The sequence below is a fragment of the Pelodiscus sinensis genome, chromosome 24, assembly GCF_049634645.1.
Source record: "Pelodiscus sinensis isolate JC-2024 chromosome 24, ASM4963464v1, whole genome shotgun sequence".
NCBI classification, from domain to species: domain Eukaryota; kingdom Metazoa; phylum Chordata; order Testudines; family Trionychidae; genus Pelodiscus; species Pelodiscus sinensis.
In genome coordinates, this window is record NC_134734.1 from 12,295,217 (window position 1) to 12,308,712 (window position 13,496).

Consider the following 13,496-nt stretch of genomic DNA (forward strand, 5'->3'; position numbering starts at 1 on the left):
TCTAGCCCAATAGCCTGTCTTCCAACAGTGGTCAATGCCAGGTCCTTCAGAAGGCATGAAAAGAGGCATTCACCAAATGATTGTCCATTCCTACCTTCTGGCAAACAGAGGCTAGAGACACCATCCCTACCCATTCTGGCTAGTAGTCATTGATGGACCTATCCTCCTTGAACTTACTTTGTTCCTGTTGGAACCCTGTTATAATTTGGGCCTTTCCACCATCTCCTGACACAGAGTTCCACAAATTAATTGTGGAGAAATAATTTGTTTTGAAGCTGCTGCTTATACATTTAACTGAATGAGTTTTTAAGGTGCTGTTAGACTATTAGTTGTTTAAGTTTTTCCAGTTTCAGACTCACTCAGTTACCCCGCTGAACCTTCTTGTGTTATGTTACTGAAGGAGTAAATAACATTTCTTTATTCTGTTTTTTCCACACCATTGATGATTTTCTAGACCTCTGACATTCTCCTCCATTTTTAGTCATTTCTTTTGCAAGCTGAAAAGTCCCAGTCTCATTAATCTCTCCTCATGTGGAAGCTATTCCCCAGTCATTTTTGTTACCCTTTTCCAAATACAATATATCTTTTTTTTTTTTTAGATGGTCAAACATGCACACAGTATATAAGATGTGGGCATACCATGACTCATATATAGGCAATATTCTGTTTTCTGTCTCATAATCTATTCCCTTCCTAATGATTCCCAATGTTCTGTTAGTTTTTTAGTTTTTAGACTGCCACTGCACAATGAGCAGATGTTTTCAGAGAACTATCCACAATGATTCCAGGATCGCTTTCTTCAGTGGTAACAGCTAATTTAGACCCTGTCATTTTTGTACGTATAGTTGGGATTATATTTTTCCATGTGCATTACTTTGCATTTATCAACACTGAATTCCATCTGCCCTTGTGTTGCCCAGTTACCTAGTTTTGTGAGATCCCTTTGTAACTCTCTGCAGTGAGCTTTGGACTTAACTATTTTGAGTGACTTTGTAGCATCTGCAAATTTTGCCACCTCACTGTTAACTCCCTTTTCAAGAACATTTATAAATTTAAGATAGTGATAGAGATGTAGCCGTGTTAGTCTGGTGTAGCTGAAACAAAATACAGGACTATGTAGCACTTTAAAGACTAACAAGATGGTTTACCATCTTGTTAGTCTTTAAAGTGCTACATAGTCCTGTATTTTGTATAAATTTAAGGGTACTGCTCCAAATTCAAATTCCAGCAGCACAACACTCATTGCTACTCTTCCTCCCCTCCCCCTTATTGTTTAAGTACCTGGAAATTACTTGAATGACCAGTCCTTTGTTATTCTTAATCACCTGCCTACCTCTTTTTATAACAAACTCCCTGCCCCAAAGACAAAGCTGCAAGCAGCTCAAACTGTTGCATAAGACCCGGGAGCCAGGGGATGCAGCTTTAAGCAGACCTCAAGTATCAAATCCAGTTTAAGGGGGCAGGGCTGTTGTCCCCTGAGCCTCCCCTAAATGGCGCCCTTGGGTGGCTCTGAGCTGTGTCTGCAGCCAGGAACCTGCTGCCCCTGCCAGTCCACAGCTCCAGTCTGTGGCTGCCCAAGAGGCAGAGCAAGGGGTATGGATGTTAGTGTGTAGACGACTACACGATTAACTGATAAGCAGGAGGGAGCAGGGGCAGTGGTTAGCTTTTGCTGTGGCAGCTGTTCATGGAGTAGAGTTTGTCACTGAGCCGCCACCTCGTGTAGCTCCCTTTCTTGGATTGTGTGATTGCTTAAGAATTTCCAGTTATCGCTTTGAGGATTGATGGGTTCTTGTCCCAAGATCAGGCCAGTATTATTAAAACGAGTGTATGGTTGGTAACTTCAGTGTGCACAATTGCAAACATACTATAGGAATCCTTTTATATTTACAACTAGCTGGAGTTACCTAGTGTTGCTCAGGAAACCAGAGGAACAAAATGTAGAAAAACAGTAGTCTATCTTTTTTTGAATGGTAGAAAAGTTGCACTGATTTCTATAGGGATTAAAATATAGGTCCATGTCATCCCCGGAGGAGGGGAGGTTACACACGGGAGGGGCATCCCAGCTCGCGCCCAGGGCTGCAGGTGCCGCACGGGGCAGGGTGGGTGCCCAAGCCATTGTGCACGTAGGGGTCGGGGCACTGCGTGCTGGCGCAGGGGGCAGGGGAAAGAGGGTCGTTTATGTAACCTCGCGTGCGGGAGGGGATGAGCTCCAGATGGCACTGAGGGCTGCAGGCGGCGGGAACAGGACCTAGGGTGGGTGGGGTGGCCCCTGCTGCACAGCGTGGCGGGTTACTTTTTTATTTTTACAGCTTGAGTTCGGGCCCAATCAGGTCCAAAAGTACCTTAAACCTTCTCCTGGATGAAAGGTTATCCCATGCAAAGTTTGGTTGCAGTAGCTCTTATAGGCTGTGTCTAGACTACATGCCTCTGTCGTCAGAGGCATGTAGATTAGACACATAGGCAAAGGCAAATGAAGCCGCGATTTAAATGATCGTGGCTTCATTTAAATTTACATGGCTGCCGCGCTGAGCCGACAAACAGCTGATCAGCTGTTTGTCCGCTCAGTGCGCTAGTCTGGACGCTCCCCTGCCGACATCAAAGCCCTTTGTCGGCAGCCCCGTTATTCCTCGTGGGATGAGGTTTACCGGGGCTGCCGACAAAGGGCTATGATGTCGGCAGGGGAGCGTCCAGACTAGCGCGCTGAGCGGACAAACAGCTGATCAGCTATTTGTTGGCTCAGTGCGGCAGCCATGTAAATTTAAATGAATCCGCGATCATTTAAATCGTGGCTTCATTTGCCTTTGCCAAAACAACAAATCTACATGGCTCTGTCAATGGAGCCATGTAGTTTAGACATACCCATAGTGTCCAAGTTATTAGCGCACAAACATACATACATTCTCCTTTATATATTATAGATCGATGTAATGTAATTACATTTAGCACAGTGGTCTGCAACCTATGGCTCTTGAGTCAAATATGGCTCAGTATGGAACCAAATGTGGCTTGTTTGTCATTCCCAAAATACATGTGCCTTTTTTAAAATTAAAATGAATAATTAATTCATAAGTTTATAAACGTGTAGCTTGAATGCGTGCATGAACCTAAATTTGACCAGTTATGATGTAAACTTCAAAGAAATATGCAAAAAGATGCAGCAGCAGAAGTCTCATTAAATAAAGTCTGTGAGTACTGTGTTTCATTTGTGCTATTATTAATCAACATGTCAATTATCAATAATAGTAAATTGTATATTTTCAGTCGTGCAAATGGGCATTCTTATACTGGCTCTTTGTTGACCATGTAGCTTGGCTCTTTGGTTTGATCTAGCAAAGTCACATGCTAGCCCTTGATAAAGAGCGAGAGAGAATACAGAAAGTACATCTGAACATCCATCTTGTCACGGCATCCCTGTTAGAACAAAGTGAAATGCTAGCCATTATCTTCCTCATTGCCATCGCCTGCCCCTCATCCCCAGTAGCATCATCTGGGCATCTTCCAAGGGCTACATCACTCTCCCGTTTAGAGATGTGAATGGTTAACCAGTAAGTGTCACCCTTCTCAGGTGCTCCAGCCTTGCCGAAGTAGCCCCCGCCTGCAGTGGGCTCAGCCTGGAATGCTGTGGGCAGGAGTGACCCCCACACCCCTGCCTACTCCTGTTTAATTGATTAACCAGTTCAACATAATGTTTAACTGATTAATGGATTAACCGTGATTTTACATCCGTCCTCCCCTGCACATATTCTCTCATGCAATTTTTATGATCTTACATGCATATTTCATAGGGGATTTTTTCCTCTTCCTTGTTGGTAGTTCCTCACCCTACTAATGTCGGGGTGTCCTTCTATAGGGTAGTGTGTTAATGATGTCAACTGATTGTCATTTTTGTCAGTTTGTTGCCACCGCACTCTTGTGGTCACACATCTGCAGATGTTCTATCCAAAAGCCGATGTTAGCTCATGTTCCTGTGGTCACCTCGTGGAATGAGGAGTAACGGTAGTTCGAATTAGGATCTTTAATTCGAACTACCTACTCCGTGCCGCGTGTAGCCGCGGGCATGGAGTTCGGACTAAGGGGGATTTACAAATGGCGGCACCTGGGAACACGCAAATGAAGCCTGGGATATTTAAATCCCGGGCTTCATTTGCAACTCCGCTTGCCCTAATTACCCTACCTAGCTTGAACTAACGAGCTAGTGTAGACGTACCCTTACAGATTACAGGCCTGTAGGTTCCTTGCATTACTGCTGCATAAAATAAGTGTTAAAGCTAGCTCTATGGGCTACAATTGGTAATTCATTTACCATCCAGTGAGGTGGATTGCTTTGCTTTCAGAAAGGCAAGGTATCTGTAGTAATATATTTTATTGGACCAGCTTCAGTTGGTGAGAGAGACAAATTCTGAGCTAAACAGAACCCTTCTTCAGGAGACTATCCTAAAATTTTGTCTTGCTTTCATGTTAGTTATCTGTTAATAATTAAATGTTTCCTGAGATTTTTTTCCCCTGTCTCCCTAAAAATAAAATATTAACACACAATCTCTTCAGATTTTGATCTTTTCTCCATTTTGTGAATAATGATAGAATATTTTTTCAGACGTTTTCCCTTTTCTCTTGGTTTGTTACATAACATAAAATTCAGCAATTTTACCTCTAACATATTATTGACTAGTATAAAATCCCTTGTGTTTTTCTGCTTTCCTAACCACTTTGTAAAAATGGATCCAAAATTCTCCAGCTTTGCACCCCTCTCTTTAATGACTAAGCATGGATATCAAGCAGTGTTCCCTGCAAGACGGGTGCTTGGGTGACCATCCAGGAGAGATTTAGATGTTGCCCAGATGATTAGCAGAGCACCCACAAACATCCATAGCTGGCAGCATTGTGTTTCTACTGGTGGTGCACATACACACATCCCTCAGTGCACATAACAAAATTTATTCTGCACATTGATGGAAAAATTAGAGGGAACATTGGATATCAGCTGTCAGATTTTGCCTTTTTCCATGTTGGTATCAAATGCCTATTAAAAAGCATTTCAAATATGGAGAGCTTCAATATTTAGTCGCAGTGTTTTCTCCCTGCACTTGCAGGGGAGTCAATGGCTATGTCTACACTCACAGCTTCTTGCGTGAGTAATATGCAAATGAGGCTAAGCGTGGAATATTGCCGAGCCTCATTTGCATACCTAATGAGCCACTATTTTTTTCAGAAGAGGCTCTTGCGCAAGAAGGAGCATCTACACTGCTCTTTCTTGCACAAGAAAAACCCTCTTGCACAATGCCGTTACACCTGTTGCTTTTCAGGAAGAACGGCATTGCGCAAGAGGGTTTTTCTTGCGCAAGAAGGGGCAGTGTAGATGCTCCTTCTTGCGCAAGAGTCTCTTCTGAAAAAAATGGTGGCTCATTAGGTATGCAAACGAGGCTCGGCAATATTCCACGCTTAGCCTCATTTGCATATTACTCACGCAAGAAGCCGTGAGAGTAGACATAGCCAATGAGCATACCCCCTTCCCATTGGAGACTCATTTCTTTCCCCCTTTAGCTCTATTAAAATGTTTGCTGATGGAAGTGACTTGTCCCATACTTAATACACATTGAAGCCAAAGGCAGAATGGTGTCTCCCAGCTGCTCACAGGAGAGGTGGCTGGACCCTTTTCTTTTTCTCAGGGAGCACAAGACAAAAGCTCACTCACGCTTATTGCCATATCCCAGGACAGATTTGCTTTCTTGTGCACAAGGTAAGGAGCTGTGACACACTGGGGATTTTGAGGATTTATTCACCTTGGTATGTTGCTTTTGAGTTCTACTCTCCCACTCAAACTCATCTGAAGAAGTGGGTTTTGCCCATAAAAGCTCAATATATATATATTTGTTTTTAAGGTATCATAGGACTACATGCTGTTTCTATAGAAACCTCCTGTGTATGCCTCAGTTTCCACACCAATACCTAGATGATGATGGGAATTTTGGGTGTGATACACAGTGGCTGACGCTCTTCATAACCTGAGCCCGGGAGTAAATGTGACCAGGTGACACCTTTTGCCTGGAAGCACGAGAAAGCCAGGCTTCTCCTCCAGCCTCAGGGGATGAGAGAGGGTCAGTCTGTGCTGGCTTGTTGCCCAAGATGAGCCAGGCCTTGGTTTTGAGGGCCCTCTCCTAAAGATGGATGGTGCTGGCTGCTTCTGGTTCTGTGCTGACAAGTCTGTTCTACGCTGTGTCCTTCTCGCCTAATAAACCTGTTCCACCTGCTGGCTGACAGTCAGATCTGGCTACAGATGGGGGTGCAGGGCCCAGTGACTCCCTCACACTTTGATGACAGGAGCAGGCAGAGGAAAAGCCAATTCTTGACTCCTGGCGTTAGCTTATCCCTTCATCCTGCCACTTCCCTGGTCATTCTTATGCAAACAGAGAACAGCAATTCCCACGGTCCAGTGACACTTTGTTGTTTATTGGGGTTAGCTCTCCCCAAACCCCGAAACTGCTATGGCCGGCAGAGAATAGCCGCAAGCAGCGGGTAGGCACTCTTTCCCGTCGGTTGCAGTATGGAGCTGCTGCAGGTAGAGTAGAGGCGTCCCTGCCTGCCAGCCCCAGGAGGAAGCTGCGGCAGCCAGGGCAGCTCTGTGCGGGGCCAGCAGGGAAGAGGTCAGTGAGCAAGTCCAGCTCTTAGGTGGATGGGGGGACGACTGTGCGGGTCTATGTGCCATAGAGCCTTATGCACTCCCTGATCTGATTAGATCACGAGGTACAGGGCGATGGGTGGCATTTAAGAAGCATCAGAGGGTGGTGACCTGTGTCCCACTGGTTGTGCCGAGGCCGTTGTTGTAAGTACATGTGTGTAGTGATTCGGTAGAGTCTACCGACAACTATCCCTGTACGCCGCTTAACAATAAACCTGGCTGGGCACCTTCGATCCTTATCTGATTTGTGGTCTTTGGGGGCCCTCTCGGGGTCTGTGGTGATCATTGGGCCCTCATAATTGAGCACACATACGCAAGTAGCCTTCAGGTTATCATCATTGACAGAGCCAGAGACCTGTCTGGACACCACGGCAGTACATCGTCCTGACTACAGTATGCAAGTTCCTCTTTTCATAATTTACAGCAAGATAAGGGTTTGGTTATCTGGGGAGGTGGGCGGGAGAAGTCTGAAGCTTCCTCTCCATGCGTACAGGGATGCATAAAACCATACAGAAAAGGGAATCACTAGGCACGTGTGAAAGGGACTGGCAGGGGGGCCCCTCTCCTTACAGGACTACCCGAGCTCTGAGCCTCCCATCTTCCAAGCACCCTTTAAAGAGTGCAGAAGGGGGGGCTTCAGCTCTCCCCCATTTGTACGGAGATAATTCTGACTGCTCCCCTTTATCAGGGAGTGAGGGAAAAGTGCCCAGTTTGCTGCGTTCCTCGCTCTGTCTGGGTAGTGCAGGGAACAGACGAACCTGGAGCTGCCTCAGCTGGGGAACATGCTCCCCTCCCCCAGCTGTGCATGCTGGAGCTGCAGCGACCATGGAACTGTGGTCAGAGAAGGCTGGATTAGCCCTCTCTCCCCAGAGCAGCCTGCGTTTGGAACCCCTCCTCCCCACCTCTGCCCCAGAGCAATGATTTAAATGAAGAAAAAAAAATTGAGTTAAGAATCCAAGCAATGACAGGGAAATCGTCTAGTTAATGCATATAATCTAAAGATCGGGAAACCGTTTGAAACTCCTCCCAGCCGTATGTCATTTGCAGCTTTTATAAGCAAATTCTCCACTCCATTTATCTATCTTATGAATGAAATGATTGAATAGTACCAGATCTAGGACTGAGTCCTGTCGGACCTCATTATGTACCTCCTCCCAGTTTGACAGCCAACCATTAATAATTGTTATTTAACTACAGTGTTTCAAGCAGTTGTGCACTCATTATGTATTGCTTTCATTTCCCTAGTTTACTTGTTAGAACGTCATGTGGGCTTGTGTCAAAAACTTTATTAAAATCAACATACATTAAGTCTTCAGTGTTCCGCAGATCCTGAAGGCCAATATTCCTGTGAACAGTGTTCCCTGTAAGATGAGTGATTGGGCAGCCCATGAGGAGAATTCAGGTTCCACCCATTTGATTGGCAGAGCACCCACAGCCAGTAGCATATGTTTATATTTGTGGTTCACATCTGCATATGTCCTGGTGCACATAATATTTATTCTGCACATGGATGTGAAAAATTAGGGGGAACATTGTCTCTGAAGGCATGAAATTAGATCCGTTTGGCATGATTTGTAAATGATAATCCATGCTGGCTGTAATTTATCACTTTACTTATCCTCTAGGTGCTTCTCAGCTTATGGTTTAATACAATTTTCTTTTGAGGTTTCTAAGGCTTGACTGGTCTTTGGTTCCCTGATCTTCATTGTTCCCCCTTTTAAGGACAGGTTTTATGTTGGCTCTTTTCCAGTTGTGGGACCTCACTGTCCTCTAGGAGTTGTCAAAGATAATTGCTAACTGTTCCAAGATTGTTTCAGCTAATTCCTAGAGAGTTGGGTAGTATGAATTTCATTAGTCCTTGCTGATGGTAATCCAGCTACTTTTTTCCAAATATTTTGTAACCTGTTATTTCCCCATTGTGGTTTCTGTTCCTTCACCCTTTTGGTTAAGAATAACTGTTTTAAGTATCTGGTCACTATTAAACTTCTCTAGTGAATGTAAAAAGGCATTAAATGCCTTAACATCAAAAAGTCTATCTACTAAGAGCTCTCCTTCCTTGGTAAGCTGAGAACTTACACTTTCCTTTACCTGACTCTTCCTCCTAACATATGTCTAAAACCCTTATCTTATTGCCTTTCATATCACTTACTAGGTATAACTCATTTTGAGGGTTAATCCTTCTAATTTTGTCCCCACATGCTTGTGCTTTTAGTTTGTACTTCTCCGTAGACCTTTGTCCATTAATTCCTTTTTTATTTTCTGGTCATTAAAGAGTTCCTGATAAAATCATATTGCCCATTTACGATTCTTCCCATTGTGATCATTTGTTGTTGCTCCTTTACTATTTTCTTTGAGAAACTGCCAGCTCTTTTAAACTTTCTTTTTTTCCACTTCCGATTTTATTCCCTTGGGACCTCATTTACCAGCTCTGCGGTTTTTGAAGTCTGCTTTTTTTTAAGCCCATTGTCCTTCCTCTCTTACTCGCCTTCCTTCCTTCCCATAAAGAATCTTGAAATTTGTCATTTCATGATCTCTTTTACCCATATTGTTTTCCACCTTCAGTTTTATAACTCCTTCCTTCCTTTTAGAATCCAGTCTAAAATGTCTGCCTACCATCCTTTGGAAGAAAGAGGTGTCCCCAAAGCATTCCAAGAACTTACTGGAGATGTTGTGCTTGGTTCAGTACATTGTCTCTCACGTGTCTGAGTAGAACTAGTTTTCCCCATTATCAACTGTGCTTTGAATTTTACTGTGACATGCAGGGCAGCCTAGCACATCAGCATGCAGAGAGCGTGTGCCCGTGGGGAATTGTGCTATGAAATGATTTCCTATTCTGACTTGTTCCCAATTGCCCCCTTTTTTCCCCCCTAACAGGCTGCAGTGTGATGTCCGTGCTTTGTGGCAGATCATTCCATCCTTCCATTGACCAAGGAAGGGAAATGGCTGCAGCGGAACCAGTGCAGGTAGGGGTTATCTGGGAGTTGCTGGTGGGTTCCCTTGGAGGGAAAAAGCAGTAAATCCATGGGGTGTGGGCTTGGCCTGGAGTCGGAAGGGGCCAGGAAATCCACAGAGAGGAGAAGGTGGGGGTGGGGTTGGGGGAGCAGACTGAGACAAACCTACTGAGACTTATTTGCTGTGAGGCCTAGATCCTAGCAACAGGCCCCTGGGCTCTGTGGGTGGGAATTCCCTGATTTGTCCAACAGGAAACAGCCCCCCTGGACAGGGCTGAGAACTGATCAGACCCCAATACTGGAGCCTGAGCCTACCTGCCAGAGGTTGTGGGGAGATGCAAAGGGGCACCTGCCAGTGAGGCCCCAGGAAAGACACCACGTCCCCTCCCATCTGGATGCTGGCAATGGGGAGGGGCTTGGGATTCCCACCAGGGAGCTGTCCCTGGACACTGCTGGCAGCTCCAACTCCTGTATCCGCCTCTGGCTGGTAGGCAAGTGATGAATGTGAAGATTCCTGCCCCTTCTCTCTGCTTGGGGGGAAGGGAGGGGCTCTTTTTCTCCTCTCGCCTTGCAGCTTCCCGGTTGCTCTCATGAGATGGGGTGGGGTGAGACTATGCTGCCTCCCAGAGCTTCCATGTGATTGGCTCCTTTCTCCTGTGAATCGTGGGGTAGCAGGTATTGAATGGGAGGGGCCTTGCTCTTTCAGGGGCTGGTGACCTTCGAGGAGGTGGCTGTGCATTTCACCAGGGCCGAGTGGGCGCTGCTGGATCCCGCTCAGAGAGCCCTCTACAGAGCCGTCATGCAGGAGAACTACGAGAACGTGACCTCGTTGGGTAAGGAGTCCTGTCTCTGCGATTCTCAGAAGGGGAGATGACCAATTAAGGTGCCCATTATCCTCTACAAGGAACCCTCAACTCTGGCCTGTTGGCGAGGTGCTGAAACAGGACAATGACACGTGCACCAGCACTCTGCTTTCCCCTTAATACCCACTCTTGGACCAGAACACAAGGAGAGTACACCACAAAGTCCAACGTCATCCCTTTGCTAAGGCAAAGCTTGGCATTGGGTGCTGTATAAGGAGCAGGAGCTACTTACATGTGGCCTGCACTCAGTCACTGAGCCTGCTGCACACAGTCCAGCTCAGCTTTCCCTAATGTTACCCCAAATTTTCCCTGGCCTGGGGGATTCCTTCTGAGTCGTTGCCATCACGTACCCCTCGCTGAGCACAGGAGACTACTCGTGTGAATATCATCAGAGCGCTGACAACCCCCATGGGAAGAATGCACCTTTCTGCAGCTTTATTGATGTTCCTACAATACTCAGCACCAGGGTTCCAGCTAATTATTTTATGTCCATGTGTGGAATGAATTTTGTTATGTGCACCAATGCGGAGAGGACCCGTGACACATCACCTGCATGTTGGTTCACATAACAAAATGCAATCTGCATGTAGACCATATGTAGTGGGGGCAGGACTCAGGCATTTGGAATGCGGGAGGGGGCTCAGGGTTGGGTGCAGGGGAGGGCCTGAGGTTTTCTGGTGGGGGGTGCAGTCTCTGGGATGGGACAGGGAATGAGGAGTCTGAGATGCAGGAGAGGGCTCAGGGCTGGGGCAGAGGGTTGCAGTGAGGGTTGCGGGAGGGCTGTGGATGAGAGGGTTGCAGTGTGGGAGGAGGTTCAGGGCTGGGAGAGTGGGATTGAGTGCAGGGGGCAAAGCCTGTGGCTGGGGCTGCAGGAACTGGGATGTGGCTGGGAATGTGGGTTTTGGGGTAGAGAGAGGGCTCCCTGAACCCTGTCTCATCATAGCATCTGTGGGTCAGGTGAGAGGCACCTCTCTGCCAGCTGCAGCAGCTCCAGTGGAGCTGTGTTGGTTTGGGGGAGGGGCACTTCCCCGCCCCCCCCCCCAAGCACGGCAGCTCTGTGCTGAGGCCAGCAGGCAGAGGCAGGAGCGAGATGTGTTAAGTAACCACACAACCTAGAGGGAACTTAGTTGAGTGCTGAAATGACGAAGTTGCACATGCCCCTCTCTTCATATCACAGTCCCAGCTTTTGCCCGGCTGCTCCAGCTGTTCCCTGCACCATTCATTTAAAGCTACAGTTTGCCCAGTGCACACAGCTGGGGGGGATGGAGATAAATGGCAGCATTCAAACCCATAGAACACCAGACAAACAATGGCATGTTCTCTTCATCCTTCCACCTCTTCATTATCGATTATTGATTGTAAGGCCAGGAGCTACTATTAGGTCATTGAGTCTGACTTCCTGTGTAATACAGTTTTGTCTAGTTACCATTGTAGGGAGCTGAATACCTTCAGTTATCGTGAGAACAGCTTCCAGAAAGGCATCCATGCTTGACTCAAAGACTTCAAGAGATGGAAAATTTCTCACTTCCCTAGGTAGTTGGTTAACTTTGTATGACCTTTACTGACCTATTGTCAGTGATGTTTGCCAGTGCCCAGGTTGAGGGTAGGAGCAGAATTCAACTTGCATTGTGTGGTGGTATGTTCTTTCTTGGTTTTCCGCAGTTTTAACTTTCAACACCATTCACATGCTGAAAGGGTGTGGGGCAGCACTGGGGAACCTTAATTCAGCTTCAGTATAGTTTAAAGGCATTTAACATCCTTGATTTCTTTTTAAAGGATTTTTGGCCACTATATGAGTGTCTATATTACAGTGTTTGCCAGCCACCTATGTCAGGGAAGGATGGGATTTTTTTTTTTCTTTTCCCCACACCACTTGCCAACAGAAGAGCATTTGCAAAACTCTTAATTCCCTACCATTCCAAAATCTCCATGTAAAATTGTGAGCACTTCAGAACATTGTACTTAACACAGACATTTTGGTGTAAGGATAAAACTTCGAAGAAAAACTCCTTCAGAATATCAGAAAGAGCTGCAACGTGTGTTGCAAAGCCTCTGCTTGAGCTTACTTGATTTGTATACATGGATTTTCTAAAGCTACACCAAACTATAAGGTCTAAGGGTTTTAAACTGCAACTCATTGTGATCTTTGTCAAACTTTGTAATCTGTGTAACTCTCAGAAATTTACTGTAAGCGGCAACTTTGTAATCTTTTTAACTCTCAGCCACCTTGCTTGTAACTTCTCTAAGCTGCATTCTCCCCTGGGTGAATGGAGAGAGAGTGTGAAAGTGTGTTTGAAGAAGACTGGGAACAATGGAGCACATTTCAATGAGTTATCACAGTCTGGCAGGGCCGGCCCAAGACCTTTTGGCGTCTTGGGCCTGGGCGCGCGGCGCTGCCCCCGGGCACACGGCGCATGCGCTGCCCAGCCTGGCTCGGCCAGCACTGCTGGCATGCGCGCCGAGCTGTGCAGGGCTCTGCAGCTGTGGGGGGAAGGGCGCTGCTGGCCGGCGCCGTAGGGATGCGGGTGGGCCGGCGCTGCAGGAGCCGGGTGCGCAGCTCCTGATGGCAGCTCTAAGGGATGCCGTGCGCCCCTTACAGCTGCCATCAGGCACTCCTCATCGGTTGGCGCCCTGGGCAGCTGCTTGGCTTGTCCATGCCTCCGTCCGGCCCTGCAGTCTGGGCATGCTCCTTGCTGGATAAAGGGAAGTCCGGGCATGCTCCCTGAGGATGAGGTGAATGAGCGACAGGAGCCATTCAGACACTCTGTAAAGAGAAGGAGCACATGGGAGATGCTCTCTTTTTCCTTCCCCTGCTCCTGAGAAGCTCCTCTCCAGTGTCTCTCCTCCTGACCAGCTTCCGCAGCCAGGATGAACAGACAGACCCTCCAAGATCCACATGCCTTGGCTCCTTTTGCAACCCGTATGTCTGTGTAAATGTGTGAGTGCATGAATGAATGGAGGGGTGTGTGCTTGTTTGCTTGTGTGTGAGTGAGAGTGAGAGTGTGA

At 46.7% G+C, this 13,496-nt stretch overlaps 1 protein-coding gene across 3 annotated transcripts in view; it reads left to right on the forward strand.

Moving 5' to 3' along the window:
* Positions 1 to 13,496, forward strand: part of LOC102443733 (uncharacterized) — a 277,521-nt gene that overhangs the window by 251,356 nt on the left and 12,669 nt on the right. The window contains exons 2-3 of one of the 3 annotated variants that reach the window (XM_075907148.1): positions 9,551 to 9,639; positions 10,334 to 10,460. The exons of 1 other annotated variant lie outside the window; for it this stretch is intronic. In XM_075907148.1, the coding sequence (XP_075763263.1) occupies positions 9,551 to 9,639; positions 10,334 to 10,460 (216 nt within the window). Of the gene's footprint in view, positions 1 to 9,550; positions 9,640 to 10,330; positions 10,461 to 13,496 lie in introns of those variants that run through there. One more of the 3 variants, XM_075907153.1, reaches the window with a different exon arrangement.